The 23894-nt window shown below is 51.5% G+C and overlaps 1 protein-coding gene across 1 annotated transcript in view; it reads left to right on the top strand.

Annotated features, from left to right (window-relative positions):
* The first annotated feature begins 218 nt into the window (after window positions 1–218).
* Window positions 219–23894, top strand: part of MAPK8IP2 (mitogen-activated protein kinase 8 interacting protein 2) — a 34175-nt gene continuing 10499 nt past the window's right edge. Inside the window, exons 1-4 of the mRNA XM_058191548.1 lie at window positions 219–526; window positions 12441–12546; window positions 14778–14999; window positions 23367–23490. Of these exons, the coding sequence (XP_058047531.1) occupies window positions 462–526; window positions 12441–12546; window positions 14778–14999; window positions 23367–23490 (517 nt within the window). The 5' untranslated portion in view covers window positions 219–461. The remainder of the gene's footprint in view (window positions 527–12440; window positions 12547–14777; window positions 15000–23366; window positions 23491–23894) is intronic.

Raw genomic sequence — 23894 nt, 5'->3', positions numbered from 1 at the left:
GGGTGCCGGAGGGGCTGGACGTTCCTGCCGCCGCCGCCTCCCCCGACCCGGTAGGCTGGAGGTGTCGCGCCGCGCATCCGCAGTGGGGAGGGGGCGCTGTGGAGCCTCGCTCCGCCTCGCCCCTCCTCCCCCTCCCCCGAGCCGCCTCCCGCCGAGCCGCGCCGCGCCGGAGCACGACGGGCTGGTGGGTATTGGCTGCGACGCCCGCCCGCCCGCCCGCTCCCCCCCAGCCGCCGCAGCCAGGGCAGGCGCAGAGCCCCCCGCGCTGTTTACCCGGGCCGGGCCGGAGGAAGCGCCAGCGCGCCATGGCAGCTGCGGCTCTAGCCAGCCTCTCCGGGCAGCATCCGCAGTGAAGACCGCCGCCGCCTCGACTGGCCCGGCCTCGCCTCGCCTCGCCCGCGGCGCCTCGCCTCTTGCTCGCCTCGGCTCGGCTGCGCGGCGCGGCGCTACGCCCGGAGAAGATGGCGGATCGGGCGGAGATGTTCTCGCTCTCCACCTTCCACTCGCTCTCGCCGCCCAGCTGCAGGTAAGGCGCCGCCACCGCCGCCCCCGGCCCTCGGCCTTCGCGGAGGGGCTGAGCCCGCAGGCAGTTCCAAGGCCGCGGGAGGGAGGGGGCGGAGAGGGAGCGGTGCTGGCCGACGCGGCTCCCAGAGGCTCCCCGGGGCGAGTCCGCAACCCGGGTGGAGAAGCTGGGCCTGGGAGCGGCGGCCGAGGAGTTCCCGCTGGCTGCTCGTTGGGCTCCTCGGAGGAACTGGGCCTGGCCACCGCCGGACCGTGGACGCCCCGTCTGCTCTTGGGGTCCCTCCTCCTGACCGCCAAGGGGGTCGCGTGCCGCTCCCTGCCTGCCCTTCCAAGGGGGCCGCTCCCTCCCTCCCTCCCTTGCCGTCGGGGTGGGGGTGGGGGGCGGCAGCACTCGGCCCAGATAAAGAGCGAAGCCGCTTCTCTTCCCGCGTGGAGGCCACAGCAACCGAGGCATTTCGCGGATTTGGCGGTGCCGCTTCGTCGTCGCCCATCCGGCCACCCTTCCTTTCATGGAGGACTTGCCTTCGACTCGGCGGCCGGATCGCCTCGGAGAAGCGGGACCCCGGAGAAGCCGGACCCCGCCCGCGGCAGCTCCCTTCGTCTCTTGCTTTGGCGCCCTGCGCTCCTTCCCCCCCAGAGCCGAGCTTGGGCCTAGGGTGGGGGCCACTTATCCTGACCCTCCTTCGGAGAGGCACCAGGCCCTTGCTGAGCTTGCTGTGGGCAGGGCGCTTTAGGCCTGCGTAGTCCTGAGAGGCCTTGGTGAGCCCTACTGTTGCCCCCCACCCCCCATAGGCAAACTGGGCAATGGGCGGCCCTCCCGCTCCTCCCCCCTTCTCCTTTCTCTCCTTGCCAGGCTCAGTCTGGCAGGGAGCCAGAGCTGCCTCAGAGCTGTGCTCTCCCAGATGAGCAGCAGCCCTCTGCCCCACTTGGAACCCCCAGCAACTGTTGGGCAGAGGGCTGCATAGTGCCAACCTTGCTTTGTGGGGCCCCTCGTCAAAGCCAAAGAGGGGCTTTGGGGCATTGCCTGAGGATTGGGAAAGGAGCAGGACCTCTTTCAGCTGGTCTTCTGGTCCTCCAAGCTGTGAAGGAGTTTTCCTTGGTGATCCCCAGGGGCACCGGATGAGAGCTTCTTCTAGGAACGGAGGTTCTTATTGGGAGAGAAGGATCCAATGGCTGCGAGAACACCAGAAGCCCCTGGCTGGATCAGGCCAGCCAAGCCCCCGGGTTTGGTTTCCCCAGATGCACCCTGGAGACGGGAGAGGCCTCTCGTCCTGCTGTGGTTGTTTTCCTGAAGGGCCCTTTGGGGACAGGCTGCCCTCACCCAGAGACGGGGCTGCAGGGGAACCGGGCTGCCAAGGAGCAGGGCATGGCTAGTAGTTGAAGCTTTGGGGAGGCTGGGGAGCCACCAGAGGGAGTCAGGTTCAAGCCCATCCCAAAATCAGCCCCTTCCTCTGCTTACCCGGGTGTAGGATAAAATCAAGGGAGAGCCACCCGCAGTCCACCTTCGGTATCTGGGGGGGGGGGGGGAAAGGCTGGATATCGATTAAATGGATCCATGGAAAGGGCAGGAATATTGTCAGAGGAATCCAAGCCTCCTTGGCTCCTTCTGGGATCTCTTCTGGATGAGCAGGGATCCTGCAGACCTGCTTTGGCACAGAGGTGGGGGGAGGGGAATGAGATGAAGGCCAGGATGATGGGGTCTTTCGCAGATCTTTGGGAAGTAGAGGGGCCTGGGCTGAGCCACCCCACTGTACCCCTCCCAGTATGGAGCTGACATGGCGCTTCCTGGCCTCCTTAACTCTCAGGGCACTGGCCTTGGGCAACTGGCGGTCCCCAGGCATCTGGAGGGGGTGTGTATGTGTGTTTTTTGGAGGCAGGAATACAATGGAGGGGGTGGGTTCCATGATTCTGATGAAAGAGAATTGGGTGCCGCAAGATGGGAAGAGGTTTGGGTGTCTTTGGCCTTTTTCTCTGGAGTGGGGGGGCAGTGTAAGGGCAGAGTTAAGGAGAGAAATGGCTCCGGTCAGGACCATCTGTGGACCCTTTAAGGGAAACTCAGGGATGAAGGGGAGATTCTCACACCCTCTTTCTGGAATCCGGGACAGCTGAAAAACCATAACCTGGCCAGCTGTGGTCTGCATAGGATGCATACGTATATATAGGTATATATATATGATATATATATGCCAAGTATATATGGTATATATACTTGGCATATATATATTGGTATATATGCCAAGACCTACATAACTATACCCGTGAAAACTTACGAAAATAAATTTAAGCAGCATACCGAAGGGACCCTCGATGGCAACCTTTCGTCCGGCTTCTCTGCTATTGTGCTTGACCCATTAAGAGGGCAGCCAGGAATGCCAAGGACTTTCTCTGCAAGGAGCTGCTCAGGGCCAGGAAGGAGACAGGCATTGCTAGATCTCTGGTGGATCCCAAATGGATCCCTGTCCTTTGGAACAGCGTCTCGTCTTGACCCTTTTGCTCTTTAGGAAGACTTTGAAGAACCTGGTTTTTCCAGCAGGGCAAATGGTGAATTTACCGGGATGTTGATATTTTGCATTTTTATCTTCCTGGGTGCTGTGGCTGCTTTATTGCCTTACCTGCTTGTAAGTTGCTAGTCAGCTGGGTGGCAAGCAAGCAAGCAATCAGGGCCATTATATGTTTTATTCAAAGTTATTGGCCACGGGGCGTAACAGGAAGGAGGGTCCTGCTACTTTGTTGCCCCAGCCCATGTCTGAATGTACCCATGGTGAGAAGGGGGTCCTGGACCAGGAGCCCAATGGGTTAAGTTCAGAGATGGCCTGAGGCAACAAAGAAGAGGGAGAGAGGCATGGTCAGAAGCAGCCAGATAGCTTCAGATGCCCATCTCAGCCCCTCCTGCTCCGACCCTGGGAGGGTCTCCCCAAGGGGTCTGCCAAAGAGATTCGTGCAGTGGGGTGGATCTGCATGAGCCTCCCTCTGCAGAAGCCATCTCATTCCACCCATAGAGAGGCATCATCTGCCAAGATGAGATCTGGAGATGTTGGAGCACCTCCACAACCCTGTTGAATTGGAGAACCCCGTTTGCTAGAGCACACCCAGGCCTTTGGCTTAGTTATTAAATTTATATGCCATCCACCTTGCACTTACGAGCATCGTGACATCCCCACGTCATGTCTTCAGACTTTGGGGGCTTGGTAAGCACACCCAGGCCTTTGGCTTAGTTATTAAATTTATATGCCATCCACCTTGCACTTACGAGCATCGTGGCATCCCCACGTCATGTCTTCAGACCTTGGGGGCTTGGTAACTGGCATATATTTAGGATGAGGGCAGCGTCCCTGGAGTTGATGGGGGTTTTTAAGAAGAGATTGGACAGCCATTTGTCCTGAGTGGCATCGGGTTTCCTGCCCAAGCAGGGGGTTGTACTAGAAGATCTCTAAGGTGCCTCCCAACTTTGTGATTCTGTCACAGTCACACCTCTGGGGTTGTCTCCTTTTTCCTGTGATGTGCACCTCACCCTCTAGGGTGTTGATCCAGCCTGGATTCGCACAACACACTTAACTAAGTTGTCTTTTGTGTGTGCACATCCCATCAAGCTGCAAAATACTAGAGTTGTCAGACAACTCTAACCTGCTTCACGGACAATGAAGCTGCAGTCAGTATGTCTTTCAGTGACCTGGTTAAGCTGCTGTGAGAATGTGACCACTGGAGCCACTTGCTCTGAAAGTTGGTAAGCGAACAAGCGCAGAAACCGGGTCAGGCCTGGTCCGGCTTGGTCTCTGCTGAGTTTGAGCAGGACCTGGAGCTACCAGGAGGGGCCATGTCCTCAGCTAGGAACCCCCCCTTCCATGTTGCATGGAACTAAAAAAGGACCAGGATTGACATGATAGCATCTTCCAGTATTTGAGGGGCTGCCACAAAGTGGAGGAGGTCAAGCTATTCTCCAAATCACCAGAAAACAAGATAAGAAACAATGGATGGAAACTAATCAAGGAGAGAAGCAACCTGGAATGAAGGAGAAATTTCCTGACAGTGAGGACAATTAACCAGTGGAACAGAAGTTGCCTCCAGAAGTTGTAAATGCTCCAACACTGGGAGTTTTCAAGAAGAGATTGGAGAACCATTTGTCTGGAGTGGTAGAGGATCTCCTGCTTGAGCAGGAGGTGCCCTAGAAGACCTCCAAGGTCCCTTCCAATTCTGTTCTTCTGTTATTTTAAATGGCGGCTTCCCTCATCCTCAAGATTGTAAACGGTGAGGTTTTGTTTCAGCGAATGAGGAGCTGGGTCAGATCCATTCTCTCTTGAGAAGGATTTTGCCTTCTCTTGGTGGGGGGGGGGTTCCAGGGTGGTTTCGCCCAGTAAGACCTTGAAAACGCTGCAAGATGGACATGGTGGCATTATTATCTAATTATTCAGAAGTCAAAACTGAAGGGGGGAGGGGGAGAGAGAAGGAGATGGAGGAATGGGGGAAAAGATAAGAATTGTGACTGAAGCAGGAATTGTCGCTTGGGAGTTGGAGGGCTGGTGCTTCAGCACATGGGGAGGACCAGGAAATCCTACTTATTGATTTGTAATCCGACTTATTGGGGTCAAATGTGCTGCACGAACCTGCCTTTTCAATCGGTCGTGTCTCCCACTTCAGCCAAAGATGCTTTAATGGGAACCTTCCAGGACAAATCCTGCTTCTCTCTCTGTCCCCAAAGCATCAATGAATTACACTGGACAGCCGTGAAGGGGTCTTTCTCAGGCCGGGGAGTGCAGTTCTGCGCAGGAAGGGGCAGAGGTGGGGCTCCCCCCTTTTAGCTCCTTCGGGAGGTCCCACCAAGGGGAGAGCCTCCCCTCACTCAAGTACTGAGGCAAACGGGGCAGGGCAAGTGTTTATTCCTTGCTCAGGCGGGCACAGCTCAAGGTTGCCAACCGGAGGGAATGGGAGCAGCTTTGCAGGGTCAGTTAGTATCCCAAACAAGGCTGGTGACTCCTTGGGCCGCTGAGGGGTGGGTGTGGGTGTGGGTCGTTGGGATTCTTCTAAGGGGATTCTTAGCCTCTCAGCTCCTGGCCTGCCTTTCTACCCAAGGCAGCTCTTTAGAACAAATGGGGCCACCCGGTGGCTTCTGTTCTTTGTGATTGTGGTGACATTCAGACCACAACACCTACGCAGACCTGCCCTTTTGTGTCCCGATCAGTGTCCACTGGAGGACTTCATGGCTGGCTGACAGAACACAATTATGTTGCTAGTTACTGGGCAAGATCTGTTTAATTTGCACATACTTTAATCTTGCATTTTATATTTTAAATTTTATGTCCTATAGTGTGCCTTATTTTAATTGTGATGCCTCTGACAGGAATAAACAAACAGCTCTTTAAAAGACAACGAATTCTGAAATAATTAAAAAGAAACCAAACCGGAAACAGCCCTAAAATCATTATTTAACCCATGCCAGAGAGTTCTCCTGGCGATTCCGCAGAGTTACCCTGTGGTAAGATAGATTTTATAAATAAATAAAATGCAAATTCATTTCTGAACATGCCCCTTTTCTACCAGAGTCTGCCGTTTAATACCTGGCGCCAGATCTACCCAGCTTCCTCTTTGACAGAGAGGCACGAGGGTCCTGGATCAGGGCTTCTTTTGATGCTCCCCCACCGGGGACTCTTGGGGTGACCAGTATTGGCATCTTGGTTTTTTTGGGGGGGGGCTGTGTGCCATTTGTCCTCTTCTTCCTGGCCACCCCCCTGCAAGGGTGGCTGCAGTCCTGTAAAGGCCAGGGGCAATTTGGCTGCCACCATCCCAGGTGTTTTGGTGCCCCTCACTTTCCCTCGCCCCCTCCAGGGCTGGCAGAGCCTTCTCTCTGGTGGAGCCTTGTCATCGCTTGTCAGCTGGCCTCTAGAACAGGGCTGGGGAACCTTGGCCCTTTTATGACAATTATTCCTCTTCCATGCTGACTCAGGAGTTGTGGGAGTTGAAGTCCACACGCCATAAAAGGTCCAAGGTTCCCCATCCCCGCTCTAGAGGGAGGACCATGGTTTTCCCCATGGAATCCAGCTGAGGTATGTGGGGGCCAAAGGGGGTTGAAGTGCTCCCCCCTGAATTGATGGCTTAAAGTTACACCCATGGGAAGGACTGCGTCATTACTACAGTTCCCATCATGCTCTTCCAGGGAACTGAAATAAATCTGAGAGCTCAAAGCCACGTTCTGCTTTTGTTATAGAGAAGAAGAAGTGGTGGTGTGGTGGGGAATCTGGGCAATTGCATCACAGTTTCCCAGGGGGGAGGCAGCCCATTCCAGAGAGGGGCCCAAGGCAAGAGATTGCACAGTCCCAAGCTGGATGGGGAAGAAGAAAGAAATTCAAGGCAGCCACACTGTAGAACCTCTCATATCTGGTAGTCTGGCAAGATTCTGTTCATCAGGCGCAAGCAAGCAGAGGCTTGGATTTCACGGTGTTGTCTTGGGCGTTGGGCCTGGCAAGCCCTTGGAAGTGCTCGTAGCCCAGAGCAGAGAAGCTGGGCCTCTCCAAGGCAGGGAGGTCAGCAACACCCACGGGAGATTCTAAGGTGGAGACCCACTAGCTCATGTGCACCGTGCCAGTGGGCCCAGGGCTCTCCTAGGCAGCTGCAGATGGGAACGGTCTCAAGGTCGGCCTGAGATGGGCCCCTCCTCTAGTCCCTGAAGACAGCAGCTGGTTAGGGGGGGTCTGTGCTGCCATGAAGCTGAGAGCAGCAGGGCAGGTGGCTTTGTCTCAGGGTGCCTTTCTGCTCGACATGGGCACGGCGGAGAAAAGCAGCTTTGCCATCTCCCCAGGGGCTGGTCCCCGTTGCTCACCAACTCAGTGTTTGCAACGGATGGGCTGCTCGGAACCTTTGGAGCAACTGCTGAGGAAGGCATGTTTTAGCAAATAAAGTTGCAGCCGTGGCTGATTCTTTGGGTTTTCAGACATAAACAGCTGCGTGAAGCTTAAGTCCTGATGATCACTGGCTGAAAGTCCATGTGTGAGTTGAACTTCCCTGTGGTGAGAATTGCTGAGGATGCAGCAGCTCCTGGGAATCGGCTGCATTTCAGATCAGGGCTCTGGTTGGCTCTTCAGGTAGGCCAGGATGGGAAGCAGAGGCCCCAAGAATGTCTGGGAAGCTGGCAGCCCCCTCGCACCCCAAAGAATCAAGGGGGAGGGGTTTGGAATGGTGGACTTGCTCAGTTCCCAGGGCTGAGCCATCTGTCTCTTAAAGCGGTTGCAGTTGCCTTGCAGTCCATTATCTCTTCATCCTCTATGCGTTGTTTAAAAATGCAACATTAATGGGATGATGGAAAGGAGTAAGTGAATGGGGAAAAATAAAATTGTGAAACCTGATCACGTACTCAGATCACAAGGGCTCATAAGGCTCGGGCACTTTGCGGGATCTTGGCTCACGTATTACATGCAAAGAAAATAGGGAGGGGAACATGGGAATTCACCCCAAGTCAGAAATGGGAATTGGTCCCACAAGGGAAGCTTTGACCTGCTTGGCTTTTCCTTCCTTCCTTCCTTCCTTCCTCCCTCCCTCCCTCCCTCCCTCCCTCCCTCCCTCCACTCCTCTCCTCTCCTCTCCCTCTTTCCCCTTCCCTTCCCCTCTGCTCTCCTTGTCTCTCTTCTTTCCTCCCTCCCTCCCCCCAAGTTACCATGGCCGCCTATTTTTTTTTTTAATTTACATTTATATCCCGCCCTTCTCCGAAGACTCAGGGCGGCTTACACTATGTTAAGCAATAGTCTTCATCCATTTGTATATTATATACAAAGTCAACTTATTGCCCCCAACAATCTGGGTCCTCATTTTACCTACCTTATAAAGGATGGAAGGCTGAGTCAACCTTGGGCCTGGTGGGACTAGAACCTGCAGTAATTGCAGGCAGCTGCTGTTAATAACAGACTGCATTAGCAGCCTGAGCCACTCAAGAACCTCTTGTGTTCTGGTCCATTTCTGACCTACTGGTCCACCTGCCACCCTGAAAGTCAGATGCCTTTGGCCTGGGCAGAGAAGAGCAGCTCAGTGCCACAAAGAGGGAAGCCGTGGTCCTGAGGACAAGGGCAAACAAGCAGAGCCACAGAAGGCAACCCAGACCCGGTGGACGAGGACCGCCTGGGTTCAGCCACCAGAGCTGAGACAGGCCTCATTTTCTTGTGTTCTGGAATAATGGCCGTTCCCTCGAAATCAGGATAGAATTGCAATGGAGCAGAAATTGGGGTTCTGTCTTTGCTTGCAGAAAGCCCCGGTTCTGGTTTCTGAGGGGAGGGGGGAGGGAAAAGCCTCAGGCAAGGAGGCCGTCTGAGCATCCCTGAGCCAGACCAGCCAGTGGGCTGCTCCGAATACCCCCCCCCCGCCCGTCTTGGCTAGTGTGGGGAAGGAGGTGGACAAACGCAGCAGCTCTGCACTGGAGAGCGGCTGCCTCCACACCAGTCAGGAACCAGGTGTAGAAAGAGTCTCTGGCCATGTTCCTATCCTGCCCTTCAGAGCTCCTTTGCAGACAGTGCAGCTGTGCTCCTCCCCCTCCGCTGACCTCGGTTAAAGCCGCCTTTAAGTCCAGCTGGGCTGGGATTAACCAGAGGGGTCTTCCAAGAACTTCTGGGCAGACTTGAGTCTGGGTCTGCCTTGCTCTACACCAGAGCTCTCCAAATGTGGCAATGGCGGCTGGGGAATTCTGGGAGTTGAAGTCCACAAGCCTTAAAGTTTGGAGACCCCTGCTCTACTCCAACACCTGGCTCAGGCACCACGCTGGCCTGTTGGAGAAGCCAGGAAAGGGCTTCCCTCCCACTGCTTTGCCAAGCCAGATGTGGCTTCCCTCATCAAGGTCCCTTTGGAGGGTTTTATTTTTCTGCAATGGCACTTTTGGATTTGCCTGGGCGTCCTGTCTTCCCCACCTGAGCTGTGTGCTGCCGCCCAAGGAATCAAACAGCTGAAGCAGCTTCACAGTTCACTCTCCTGCCTCGTCTTTCAAGCTGAGATCAACCTGGAACTAAGGAGACATTTCCTGACAGTGAGAGCAATTTGTCAGTGGACCGACTTGCCTTCAGAAGTTGTGGGGGTTCCATTACTTGAGGTTTTTAAGAAGAGGCTGGACATCCATTGGTCTGGGGTGGAATCCTGCCTGAGCAGGAGGTTGGGCTACTAGAAGATCTCCGAGGTCCCTTCCAAGTCTGTTATTCTGTTACCCCAAGGAACGTCCATCTGGCCAGAAACGTGGCCCCACAAGAGCAGGTCCCCTTCCTTCCTCTGAATTCCCCACCCCTTCCTCTGCTCTGCTGCTCGTCCCTTTGTTCCCTATCGTGGGCGGCACAGAGAAGGGCAGCACGACTAGTGAGGGCACTCTGCACATGGCCACTCACGTCTCTCTGTGCAACTAGGTAGGTTTTCCCCACTTGGGATCTGGCAATGACTCAAGGACCTCATTTCCGCATCAGTTCAACCTTCAGGATGATTACTCAGCTTTGCAAAGGAGGCCTTTTATTTTTAAGTGGTTCCAACACCCTGCCAGCCTGGTAAAAGGGGCAGGAGAACCACCCAGCCTCCAAAAGCAATCAGAGAACCCGGCTGGGGCCTGGCCAGTGTCTCATGGGCTGGGCGCCTCCCCGCCCTCCCAGGATGGGATGCTTGGCAGGACAAAGAGAAGGTGGTTGGAGGGCCCAGTAACTCTACCAGATAACGGTCTGCCATTAATGCACCCAACAAACTTCCTGTATTTCAAATTCAGTTCAGGGTGATTGCAGTCTGAGTGAGTTAATAATTTAAAAATATTTCCAGGATCACACGAAGCCACTCCTGCTAAAGAATGAATGTCCATCACTCCCGAGGCTTTTTCATCCTCCTCCCTTTAACAGCATAACAGAGTTGAAAGGGACCTTGGTGGTAACAGGACGATATGTAACAGTAACCGAGTTAGAAGGAGGTCATCTAGTCCAACCCCCTGCTCAAGCAGGAGTCCCTCTACCATTCCATACAAGTAGCTGTCCAGTTTCTTCTTCAAAGCCTCCAGCGATGGAGCCCCCACAACTTCTGGAGGCAGCTTCTGTTCCACTGGTTAATTGTCCTCACTGTCAGGAAGTTTCTCCTTAGTTCCAAGTTGCTTCTCTCCTTGATGCGTTTCCATCCGTTGCTTCTTGTCCTGCCCTCAGGGGCTTTGGAGAAGAGGTGGACCCACTTCTTCCTTGAGGCAACCCCTGAGACATCGGAACACTATCAACTGGCCTGGTCCCTCACCCAACCCTCCAGGGGTGGCCCAGAGGCCTTAATTTATCCTGGGGACAAAAGGGTGGCCTTCTCGGCACCTCCCTGCACACCTGCCAAGCGTTTCAGAGTTGTGTGAAGGGCACGGCCTGGAAGAATGAGGACATGTCTAAGTATTGACAACAAAAGAGCCACGAAATGTTGAAAACGTTAATTGCTGGTAACAGGGATGACCTCATCCTGCTTCTTGGTGCTGGGATGATGCGGAAGTCCCAGGGCTTGGCAGGTGGGCTTCTGGGAGGGGATGGCTGGAAAAGAGAGCCCAGCTCGGAGGAAGCAGAAAGAGACACGGGTCTTGTTTTAATCGGGGTGGCAGGTTTTGGGCAAGTGACGACTCTTGCCCACCTCTGTCTGCCAGCCACCATGAGCTCTGAAGATGGCCCCACTGGCCATAACTCCAAGCAGAATGAAAGGGGCAAAGAAGACAATGGTGGGAGGAAGCAGTTGTGTGAGAGTCCAGCCGAGCTCCGGATGGAGGCGGGTGTCTCCCCAACCAAGGAGGGAGGGGGCTGTCATGAGCCCCACCAGAAAGGGCAAGATGTCGAGATGGGTCCCCGTGACGGGTTGGCTTGTGGGCCAGATCCCCTCCCAGGTGGGCTGGCAAGTTGCCTTACCTGAAGCAGCCCCAGGGATGGGCAGAGAAGGTCCCCTCCCCAAACCCAGCTCCGGCTCTGCCAACTGCAGGTCCCTTCCATGGGGACTGAGGGAGGGGAGGGGGCTCTGCCAGACCCCCATGTTCATCCTGACCTCCAGGGTCAGAGGGCTGCTCTGCTGTGGGCTGAACCTGGGGGTCGCACCAGGGAATGGGAACCTGGTAGAAACGGTGGCTTCCTCACGGCTTGTCCTCCCCCCTCAGATCTCAGCTAGCTTCTGAAGTCCCTCCAAACTGCGGGTGGCCCTTTAAGGCTCTCCGAGCATGTTGGGCAGAGCAGCTGCTGGGCCACCAAGGGCTCAGCTGTCTCAAGAGAGAAGCATTTCCCACAGAAGATCATACGGCTGGGTCTGCCCCACCCTCTTGAAGACCTCGGGTGGAGCCCTTCCCGGAGGGCCTCCCCCAAGCAAGGCAAGGCATTGGCCCCCCAGGGGCTCTGGCCCACTCCAGCCACATTGAGGGGGGGGGAAGACTTTTACTGCAATCCTTGCTTTCCATCTCAGTTACATGATTTGAATGTACAGATTAGGCCAGCATTTCTGGCTTTCAAAGGACGGTTTCCATAACAACCATGTTCTCATCAGGTTGCTTAACTCTTCCACCACTGGACCAGCCTCTCTGCCTAGGTGGGCTTCCCCCAGAATGCGTGCTGTTGGGGGCCCGTTTGGCTTCCCCTTCTCCATTTAGGTTATGTGGGGGGGGTGCATCCACAGAAGGTAGCAAGGACAGGGCAGGAAGCAGGCCGAGCGTCAAGTAAGCCTCAAAGGTCAGGAGAAGCCCAGGGAGGGCTGGGGTTTCTGCTCCAGCAAAAGAGGCTCTGAGAACGGGGCTCCCCCTCCCTAATCAGCCACCGGCTCAGCTGTTGCAATTAAGGCTAATTGCAGGGAGGAGAGCAAAGGGCCCCCTGTTTTTCCAGGCCCAGCAGGTCCCCCGGCAGGTGGGGGGGGAAGGAGGGAGGGAAGGAGCGTGAGGCACCCGCCTGGTCTCTGGGCCTCATGGGGGTCTCCTCCTGCTTCCCTCGTAGACCCTCCCAGGACATCAGCCTGGAAGAATTTGACGACGAGGACCTTTCTGAGATCACAGACGATTGTGGCATTGGCCTGAATTATGACTCGGATCACAACGAGAAGGTGAGAGAAGCTGGCAGGTGGGAGGGGCGGCAAGGGGGGTGGTGGTGTCTGCCCCTCTCCTTTTACACTGGGGGACTTTGCAGTTGCTGCTCCCCTCTTGCTCCAGGATCTCCCCCTTGATGGAGGGCCTGGCTGGGTTGCTGGCAGGAGTCATCCAGTGGCCTCCATCAACCCTCCCAGGAGACCCGGGGGGGGGGGGGAGCAGAAAGCTCTTTAAAGGCAGACAGGATGGGGGGGTGGGGAGCCTGGCTTGACCCTGACCCTTGTGTGCTGGTCAGCTGGATCTTGTCCCTGCCTGGACTGGACGTTTGGGTCACAGCAGCAACAAGGAAAAGAGAATTGAGACTCAATGCAGAGACCACCCACCCAAATCTGTCCCGGGGGATGCCATGAGCAGGGTGAAGGCTGAATTGGCTCTGGAAGGATCCGGCTCTCCAGTCCAGGTCATTGAGCCAAGCGCCCCCCTTCTCCCAAATGAAAACCCTCATTAAAGGCCCCCATGAGCCCCCCCAGGAATGTGAGTTCCCTGCCTGCCAATCCAGATCGCTCTCTCCCTCTCTGATCATTATTTATCATCACGACTTGGGGATCCTTGGAAAAGACCAGCACAGATTCCAGCCGCCAGGTCTACCATTCCACCAGATCCCGTAGGGAGACTGCAAGACCGATCAGCCTGTTTGCATTCAAAGTGGCTGTCTACCCTGCCCCCTGCCAGGTCACCCCCTCCCCTCGCCCCAGATTTCTCCTCTGTCTGCCTGAAAAAGCAGCCAGTCAGGCAGTGATTAGCACAGCCCCCCCCCCCCCCATGCACGGAAGGATGTTGATGCAATTCCTGGGGGCTCCCCAAGGAAGGTGGGTTGTCCAATGCTGTTGGGTGGGGGGCTCCTGCTGGGTCCCTTCTTCAAGGGTGTGTGTGTGTGTGTGAGAAAACCTGGGTTCTTCCTCCCACGCCTCCCATGGCTGCAAGAGATTTGGTGCTGTTAAGGCCAGACTCAGGCTGGAGAGAGGGACCTTGTGCCCCATGGCTGCTCTCGGGGGAAGCCAGGATCCTTCTCAACTAATTGGGTCCTTGTGCACCAAACCCACCCAATCTGCCCTATCGTCCAGTCTTTGCTGGGAGGGGTCCAGCGATGGGCCCCCAGTCCCATTTTATTTTATTTTTATTTATTTATTTAGCCACACAGTATATATAAGCGTAAGTATGAGATAACTATACAATATATAAGCATATATGTAAGCATAAGTATGTAATAACTATATTAATTGGATATAATGAAAGGAAACATTAGGACAGGGACGGTAGGCACGCTTGTGCTCTTATGCACGCCCCTTACAGACCTCTTAGGAATGGGGTGAGGTCAATAGTAGATAGTTTTTGGTTGAAGCTTTTGGGATTTGGGGAAGAGACCACAGGGTCAGGTAGTGCATTCCAGGCATTAACAACTCTGTTACTGAAGTCATATTTTCTGCAATCAAGATTGGAGTGGTTAACATTAAGCTTAAATCTATTGTGTGCTCGTGTATTGTTGCGATTGAAGCTGAAGTAGTCTTCAACAAGAAGGACATTGTAATAGATGATTCTATGAGTTAAACTCAGGCACCCTCCTCCTCCTCCTCCTGAGTTCCATCCAGAAGAGGGGAGGGAGGCTTTCCCTCCCCAGGAATGGAGGCTCCTGAATGAGCCATCATCCCTTCCCTGTTTCCTGCCTTTGCTGGCCGGTATCCCTGCAGGCCTCCTCAATTTTTCTGCCCCCCCTGAAGACCCAGCCACCCAATCTGGACGCAGCCCCCAGGCAGAATTGGGCTGTGCAGCTCTTGGCGAGGCCAGTCCTCCGCCTGGCAGAGCCTGTGGATGGCTTGAGCTCCTTTGCCTGTGGGGAGGGGGACTGGTCACCTATGGCCCAACCACAAGACCCCCTCAGCGGCCTCTGACCGGAAATGGTGAGGCTGCTGCCAGCACAGGGCAAAGGTTTCCTTCTCGCTTGCCTGAATGCCCTTGGCCTAAAAACAGAAGGCGGGGGGGGGAGGGGGGGCTTGCAAAGGGTCTTCTGAGTGGAGGGTGGGTGGGACATGAATGCTGCCAGTCAACCTTCCTGAGGGAGGGGCCTCCAGCCCAGTTGAGAGATTTCCTGGGGGGCCCTTGAGCCCAGAGCTGCCTGTAGCCTGTCTGGCTGGGCCAGCCCCACAACCCCCCCCCCCCCTGGCCAAGATCTTCCTTTCCTTCCATCCAGGACTGCCTGGGGCTGGGCAGGGGGGAGCAGCCCCACCCCACCTGTACCTTTCAGGAAGACTTCCAGGAGTTTGAGATGATCGATGACAATGAAGAGGAGGAAGAGGAGGATGAGGAAGAGGCGCCCCCCTCCCCTTTGGGGTCGCTGATACCTTCACCCACCCCCGAGGACCCCCAGAAGCTTCGTCCCACCACCCTCAATTTGACAGTCACAAGCACCCAGGTGAGGCTGTGCCCACCCACCCTGGGCTTCACTCAGCCAGGCTGGGGAGGGGTCCAGGCCGGGGCGAGGGGAACCAAGGCTGAGAGAGCTGCAGCCAGGTGGGAGGGGGCAGCGGGGAAGCAGCTTTGCTCTCAGAAAAGGGGGTGGGTGGGGGTGGGGCAGCTGGGTCGGATTTCACGCGTGAGTCCAAGGTGCTCTTCTACAGGTTGTCCTCGACTTACAATCGTTCGTTTAGTGACTGAAGTTACAACAGCACTGAAAAGGTGACTTACGGCCGGTGACCATTGTAGCATCCTCATGGTTACCTGATCAAAATTGGGATGCTTGGCAACGGACTCACATTTATGACGGCTGCGGTGTCCTGGGGGGCTCACGCAACCCCCTTTTGCAACCTCCTGACAAGGGAAGTCAAGAAGCCAGATTCACTTAAGAACCGTCTAACTAACTTAACAACTGCAGTGATTCACTTAGTAAATTTAGAAAAGTCATTAAATGGGGCAAAACACACTTAACAGCAGAAACTTTCGGTTCAATTGTGGTCGTAAATCGAGGACTCCCTGTACGAAGAGAGGGGAATTTGAGAAGTGCATCCGGCCAGCAGGAAGGTTGCTTGTCGAGCGGGGTTGGGGGTTGGGAGGAGAACCTGAGCTGCTTCGCGCAGGAGGCTGCCCAGGGCGTCTCCAGGTGGCGAGGGCATCAGGGCTCCTGCCCCACGAAGTGGGCACCGTGGCTCCAGCAGCCGTTCTGCATCATGAATAAAGCCTGCAGGAGAGGGCAGGGCCAGTGGGGAGGGCGAAGGAGGCAGCGCTCTCCACTTCCGGTGCCCCTGCAGACTCCGGAGTGTTTCAGGGCGAGCACAAAGAAATTGACCGAAGGGCTCCGGGGGAGGCGGCCCAGAGGCCATTGGAGAGGGCAGCGCCCTGCCCGGCATTTGGAGGCATCCCCAGCAACCGGCTGCAGCCCTCCGTGGGGCAAAAGACAGGGGGAGGCAGGAGGTGTGGGAGGGGGGCGGTTGCTGGACGGCTGACGGGGGGGCAGGGGGAAGGTATGCTCAGGATGCCAATGAAGGTATGTTCAGAAAATCTCTGGAAAGAGCGCAGAGAAGAGCAGCCAAGGGGATGAGGGGGCTGGAGGCTAAAATATATGAAGAACACTGGCAGGATTCAGGTGTGTCTCATCTAGTGAAAGGAAGAACTGAGGGTGACGTGACTCCAGTATCTGTCACAGAGAAGAGGGGTTCCACCTCTTCTCCAAAGCATCAGGACAAGAAGCAACGGATGGAAACTAACCAAGGAGAGAAGCAACCTGGAACTAAGGAGGAATTTCCTGACAGTGAGGACAATTAATCAGTGGAACAGCTTGCCACCAGAAGTTGTGAATGCTCAATCACTGGAAGTTTTAAAGAAGAGACTGGACAGCCATCTATCAGAAATAGAATAGGTCTCCTGTGACAGCAGGGGGTTGGACTTGACGACCTCCAAGGTCCCTTCCAATTCTGTTAAACCAACTGGGGCCACCCAATTGGCTCTAAGTCCAGCTGCATTTATTGGGCTTGGTGGGTCCACTGAAGGTGGAGCTTCTAGGCCACATCCCACATAGCAAAGGGACATCCTCACCCATTGGTTTTCGGAAGTGGGTTTTTAAAGGGTGCCCCACTTGCTGAAAAAGGTGGCAGTGAAGCATCGCCAGTGAGTGGCTGGGTGGGCGGGGGAGGGGCTTCTGCCCACCAGTTCAATGAGGTCCTGCAGGGGAGGGGCTTCCTCTGCCAAGAGGCTGACCTCGCAGGGATGCAAGCGGAGGCCACCAGGTGGGACAGGCGGAGACAGGATGTGCGTCATCTGGGCAGTCAAGGCAGCCGGCCTTACCAAGTGCACAGGAGGCGCCCACCTTCAGGGTCTTCCCAGGAAGGGAGACGGACTCTCCCGCTGTCCTGTGGCTGGGCTTGACCTCTGCACTGAGCCACAAATGGTCTCTTGTGCACTGAGTCACACCCCACGGTTTACAGGAGAGGGTCTGAGTTCACAGGAGCCATCCGACTTAGGACTCGGTGTGAGGTCTGAAGCCAGATTTGGGCTAGGGCTCCCCCAAACCCTTTCTGCGTCCGGAGCAATGCCAGAGGCTCACCTTTGGGCTAGTGTCCTGCTAGTTTTCTCTCCCCACAGCCTCTCTTGGATCCCCCTTCCTTCCTTCCTTCCTTCCTTCTCATTGCTCTTGGTTGGATGCCCCACCTCTGCAAGGACCTGAAGGAGGTTCACCCCAAACGCCTTCGTCCCTGCCTCTGAATGAACCTGGACACTGCCTGATTGCGGCCTTTGGGCTGGACGTCTGAGGGGCCGCGGTTGACCGTGGTAGCCATACGGATAGGTGCCTCCCTGTGTGCATCCCAAGTACGGATTATCTTGCGCAGATAAGCAGCCCAGACAGATATTATTTTATTGATTTGTTTAGAAGATTTATCTGGCCGCCCCCTCACGCTAAGTGACTCTTGATGGCGGACGAACGATAAAAAAGAATGGTTAAGAGTAGAAGTCCTTTGGTTGTGTCACTGAAAGGCAGGCAGAGCCTTGAATGGGCAGCCTTCAAAAGAAGCAGAGAAATGTGATTCCCCGGCTGTTCATCTAATACCCCAAGTGGCTTCTCTTCACTGTTCAACGCAGCACTGAACCGGTTCTCTATGGCCACTTCTGAGGTGCTTCGGGGTCCCTTGAAAGCCTCGGCTGGGTGTCCTTCCCAGCTGCCTGGTCTCCCCTGACCTTGAGGCTGCTTAAGCTCCTGCGGGATTTGGCCTATCACTAATCCCCCAGCCCCGAGATTAAGGCTCCCCCTTCTGGGCTTCTAATCTGCCGATATGTTAACTTTCAGCTGGTTTCTGACCGAAGCTCCGTTTTCAGGCTAAGCCTTCCTAGGAGGCAGGAGGAGATTCTGGAGTGCTCCCCCTCAAATGGGGGTGCAGGGTGGGGGGCTGATCCCCTCTTTCTTAGCAGCGTAGAAGACTGGTCAGCTGCAAGGAGCCCAGGTTGATCCCAACAGCTGAAGGGGAATCTGTCAAACTGGACATGGTTTAGGTGGAAGAAGCCTAACATATTAATAGCCCTACAGATAGACACGTTTCCAATGCATAGATCCTACTCTGGTCTTGCTTAACTGGCATCGGGTGGGGGGGAGGGGAGGGGGGCATGGTTGGCTCAGGAATTCTGGGAGTTGGAAGTCCACGGGTCTTTTTTTTTTTAAACAAGTTTTGTTTTTTTAATTCCCCCCCCTACACACATACATAGTTTATGAACAGAGTATTGCCCATATCATATCTTATACAATTTAATATATTAAAATATATTTTACTTAGTTACCATTTTTGCCGGATATATTCTTTTTTTTATCATTTAAAAATTTTTAATTTCATATCTTCAAAAATTACTGTACATTAATAATCAATCCATGTATCATTTCCCCCTCCTTCCCCCCCTCCTCCCCCCCCCCAGACTTCCCAGAGCAAATACTGGGTATTATGACCAACAATCACAATCTAACGTATACAAAATATACATAACCTCCCACCTTTAAAAATTTAAAACTTTAGATCCCCTCACAATAAAAATAAAAAGATAGGAAAGAATAATAAAAAAAAAGAAGAGAAGCAATACCAACTTCACATATTACTTCTTCTTACAGTCCATTTTTAAAATTAATCCATCTTCTCAAATTCAATTTTTTTTCCACTTGTATATTCCTTCAAATTTCATAAGTCCATTTCTCAAATTACTGTCCATCTTCTCGAACTCAAATTTTTATCACTTATATATTTCTTCAATTGCCATAACATTTAATGTCCGTTCTTCTTACAGTCCATTTTAAAAATTAGTCCATCTTCTAAAGTTCAATTTTTTTTTCAGCCACTTGTATATTCCTTCAAATTTCATAAGTCCATTTCTTAATTTACAATCCAGCTTCTCAAATTCAAATTTTCATCACTTATATATTTCTTCAATTGTCATAAGATTTAATATCCAATCTTCCAATACTACTCCATCAATCAAATATCATTTCAAATAAAATCTCTCAAATATAGTATTCATCCACAATATAACAGTAAGCAGTTAAAATCATTACATCCACATTATCTAAATTCATAAATTTCACTTTCCATCCTTCACAATTGAATAATATCATCCCATAGATTTATACCATACAAATAGCAAATAACAAAAATCCTATAATTTATATCCTAAACAAATCAATTCCAAAAATTAACCATAATCATCATATTCACATCTTAAACATTCCTCCCTCTCCATTCTATTTTCCATCATTTCCAAACCAATTAACTTAGCATCTAACAACAAAGGATTCCCACTCTTTAAAACATTAATATAAAAATGTCTCGCTTTCATAACTGAATTAAGAAAATACTTTCTGCCTCTAAAATTCACTGACAAACCCATTGGGACTTCCCATGTAAAATATATCTGATGTTTCTTAAACTCATCCACTAAAAAGCAAATTCTCTTCTCTTTCTTAACATTTTAGGAGGAATTTCCTTCATCATTTTATATCTTGTCCCAATATTTGAATTTATTTTTATAAAAGGCTTGCAAAATTTCATACCTAACCTTTTTAGTTGTAAAATAAATAACCACATCCTCGGTACTCTATTTTGTCTTGCCCACCAAGAATTAACACGATAAATTCTTTCAATATTAGTCTCAAAATCTTCTGGCTCCACACCCTTTATCTGAGCAAAGGCTTGTAAAATCTCCTTTAAATTTTCCTTCCTATTTTGTTTCAACCCCCTCACCCTTATAGCATATTCCATTAATCTATATTGTAATATTACTCTTTCTTCATCTGCCCTATCTACCTTTGCCTGTATATCTTCCATCTTATTATCTAAGTTCCAATTGTTTTGATTTTTTTGAGTTTCTTCTATTTTCCTTTGCAACTCTAAATTAGCTTTATTAATTTCTGCAAAATCATCCTCCATCTGAATACAAGAGCTCAATATTTGCGCAATTGCATCCTTTACCATTTTCATTTCCCTCTTTTGCTCTTCCACCACTTCCTTAAAATCCAACATCTCTTTCTCTATTTCATCAAATTTTTGATCTATTTCTAAAAAATGACTCTCCAAAAACTCCTGTAAACAATTTCTTAATTCCTTTTTAATTTCTTCTTTTAATTTTTGAATCTGAGCTGAAGAAATTTCAAAGTTTTTAATGACTTTTGGCACTATTTGCTTAAAAGCTATTTTAAAAAAAAAATAGCTTGATAATGGACCAAGAAGAAGAAGAAAAAAAAATAAAAAAGAAAAATTCAAAAAACTTTTCTTCTAATTCACTATAATCCCAAAGAAGAAGAAAAAATATAAATCATAAGATTCTCGTTTCTTCCATTTAATCATTCCTATATATCTTCTATTTTGACACTAGCTGTTAGTAAGCATTTCTTTAACTTTCGTTTTCAATACACACATTCCACAAAATCGCCATTTGCTTTCTTCTCTCCTATCTTCGCAGCAAATATATCCTCAGGGGCTTGCAGTCTTCTTACAAACAAATGTTAAAACTCCAGTTTCTGCTCCGTCCACGTTACAGTCCATCATAAATCAACTCCAGCCGTGGAAATCAAACCAACCAACCAGCCCTGAGTTACAGAATCACGGAGTTGGAAGGGACTTTGGAGGACTTCTAGTCCAACCGCCTCTTAGGCAGGAAACTCCATATCTATACCAGCACTGATGACATTACCTAGTTGGGTCATGAAACGTTTTCAAGAAAACCACCAAGCTCAGAAAGCACCAATCCTGAGCTACAAATATTCTCCTTTTTTGAAACCTTATTCCATTTCAGACAAATGTTTGTCACTTAATGTACAAATGGCCATTCTTCCTCCTTCCTATTCAGCACTGATTCTGGATTAGAAACACACTGCTGCTGAGTCAGTTTTGTGGCTTTAATTACCGGGTTCTTTTAATTATAAAAAAAAACAAAAACGTTAAGTAAGGAAAATATGGAGGATAAACAAGGAACTTCTTCTTTACACAAAAAGCAGGCACCAAATTGTACTGAGCAAAGGGCTTATCTACGGAAACATGGCACTGTTGCCACCCAGAAAGCTGCAGGAGATGGCAGAACGTCACCTGAACAATTTAAAACGGGACACAATGCGGCAGTTCAAGGTGCTGCTTGTGGTTGGTCAGCAGGCAGGGAAAACACAGCTGGGCCCGAGAAGAAAGATCCACTTAGGTTCCTGGAGGATGAGGGATGCTTAGCCTGAATCCTTTAAAGCATTATCCTTTCACCATAACTTATGCTCAAGATGTTGCTGTCCAGACCTTGTCAGGACATTTTATTTTATTTTATTTATTTATTTGTCAAACATGTACCAGATAACAGGTACAAGTATAAGCATGGACAGGAACATAGGAAATGAGTACAAATACACGGGGAGAGTAGGACAGGGACGCTGGTGCGCTTAGCTTTGCCCCCGTGAAGCTAGAATGGTCAGATCTGCAACCAGGAGGCAGAAAACCCCAGGCTGGATCTCATGATGAGAAGCAAAAGGTCTTCAAAGAAAAACCAGAAGGTCCAGTTGCCTCTTGAAAAAGCCAGTTGGGGAGCCCTGTGACCCGGAGGACTGAGAATCCCCACAGGCATTTGCAATGGGGAATTTATTCATTTCTTCTTCTCCTCACTTCCCTCGTTTTATAAAGACCTAGCATTTAGGAAGGGAAAAAGAATTATTAGAAGCAGCCAGTAATTAAAGCCACGTAACTGACTAAGCAGCAGCTTCTTTCTAAGCCCAAATCAGTATTGAATGAGGAGGAGGAAACTTCTGATTAAAGGAATTCGAGGTTTGCAATCTTCCCAGTTGTAAGGGACCGATGGCCACGTAATTGGAGCTAAATCAAAACTGAGAAGGAAATGCAAACAATTTGGTGAGGATCCAGTGAGTTGGGAAAGACATTACCGTCCATTTTATAAAAATGGTATTAAAAAAAGGAAGAATAAAATTGGGGTAAAAGCAAGGCAGTTGCCATACCAACGTGTCTTAAGTTCCCAAATGGGATGATAGATTGTGGAAGTTGGTAGACAACCAAGGCACAAAAACTCCTGTATGCTGACTGGGGACCGAGCAAGCCAGTAGTGACTTTAGAAAATTCACTTAAAATCAATGGTTGCTTGAGGGTCACAAGTTCAGTCAATCAATCCTTTCTTCGCCCATCAAACAAGCAGTCAAAGAAACCAGATGAAAAAGATGAAACATCAGCCTGGGTGACCTGCTAAGATGTCAGTTCTGTAGATACAGGAGTCTTCAAACTTGGCAACTTTAAGACTCGTGGATTTCAACTCCCACAATAAGTCCACGAGTCTTAAAGTTGCCAAATTTGGAGAGCTCTGTATCTAGTGAAATAATACTAACCCTAAAGCTAAAGTCGTAATCTTGTTCAAATCATCACAAAGATAAAAACCCAAGCTGGAGACACTATTGCATGACACTATATTCCATCAAAAACTTCAATTCTGGATTTAAAAGTGCTGCAGGAGGTTTTGGAAGGGATCTTGTAGGTCATCTAGTCCAGCCCCCTGATCAAGCAGAAGACCCTACACCCTTTCTGACAGATGGCAGTCCAATCTTTTCTTGAAAGCCTCCAGTGATGAAGCTCCCACAATTTCAGAAGGCAACTTCTGTTCCATCTGATTGCTCTCGCTGTCAGAAAATTCCTCCTTATTTCCAGGTTGAATCGCTCCTTGTTCAGCTTCCATCCATTATTCCTTGTCTGGCTTCAGGTGCCTTGGAAAATAGCTTGACCCCCATCCTCCTCTCTGGGGCAGCCCCTCAAATATTGGAACACTGTTATATCATGTCTCCCCTGGTCCTTCTCTTCACCAGACTAGCCATGCCCAGTTCCTGCAACCGTTCTTCGTATGTTTTATCCTGATCATCCTGGTTGCCCTTCTCTGCACTTTTTCTAGAGTCTCAACATCTTTTTTATAGTGTGGTGACCAAAACTGGATGCAGTACTTTAGGTGTGGTCTTACTAGGGCTTTATAGAGTGGTATTAGGACCTCCCTTGATCTTGATTGTATCCCTCTGTTAATGCAGTTTAGGATTGCATTGGCTTTTTTTGACGGCTGCCGCACACGGCCGGCTCCTATTTAGCTGGTTGTCCACTAAGACTGCAAGGCCATGGAGCAGCACCTCTATCCATGCCAGCTTCCATGGACTCCCAGTTCTGGCGCTTCCCCGGTTCTGATCCGGGGCCTTGAAGGCAGCTAAGTTATGTGCCGAGCTGGCAAGATGTGAAGTGGGGACTTTCCTCTTAGATGCTCCCCGCTGAGTTGCTCTCTTCTTTTTCTCCCCCACGTCCAGGATTCCCTGAACAACAACAACAGTGGCTGCAACGTAGCTCCCCCCCTGCAGCGGGCCACGTGGCAGGAGACCCTGCTGCACTCCTCTTCTTCCTCCTCTTCCTCCTCCTCGGTCTCCCATACAGGTGAGGTCTCCCGTTTCTTCTAGGGATCCAAAGCTCCAGGGGGGATTTTCATTTGGCTCCCTTTTGGGCTGCTCAGATCCTGGTTGCACAGGGGGCTTCACCTCCCATCTCAGGAACAGCCTCTGCTCGGGGGAGGAATAAGCATCAAACGGTTGTCTGAGAAACATTTTTAACATTCAACAAAGATTCCAACCCCTTTTCTCTTGAAAAGAAAAAACGAGTTACTCACAACGAGTAACTCCTTCCCCACCAGCCTGGGTTTAATTGATCTAATTCCCCTGCTGGCATCTTCTCCCCGCATCTCTGCTGGGGGACCCCCAGAAGCAGTGGGCTCTGGAAAATGCAAAGGGGTTTGAAGCTGAGTGACCACCCCTCCCCCTCCCCCGGCCCAACAGGGAGAACGG

This window comes from Ahaetulla prasina, chromosome 7 (genome assembly GCF_028640845.1).
Source record: "Ahaetulla prasina isolate Xishuangbanna chromosome 7, ASM2864084v1, whole genome shotgun sequence".
Lineage (NCBI taxonomy): Eukaryota > Metazoa > Chordata > Lepidosauria > Squamata > Colubridae > Ahaetulla > Ahaetulla prasina.
This window is presented reverse-complemented; position numbering and strand designations above follow the sequence as displayed.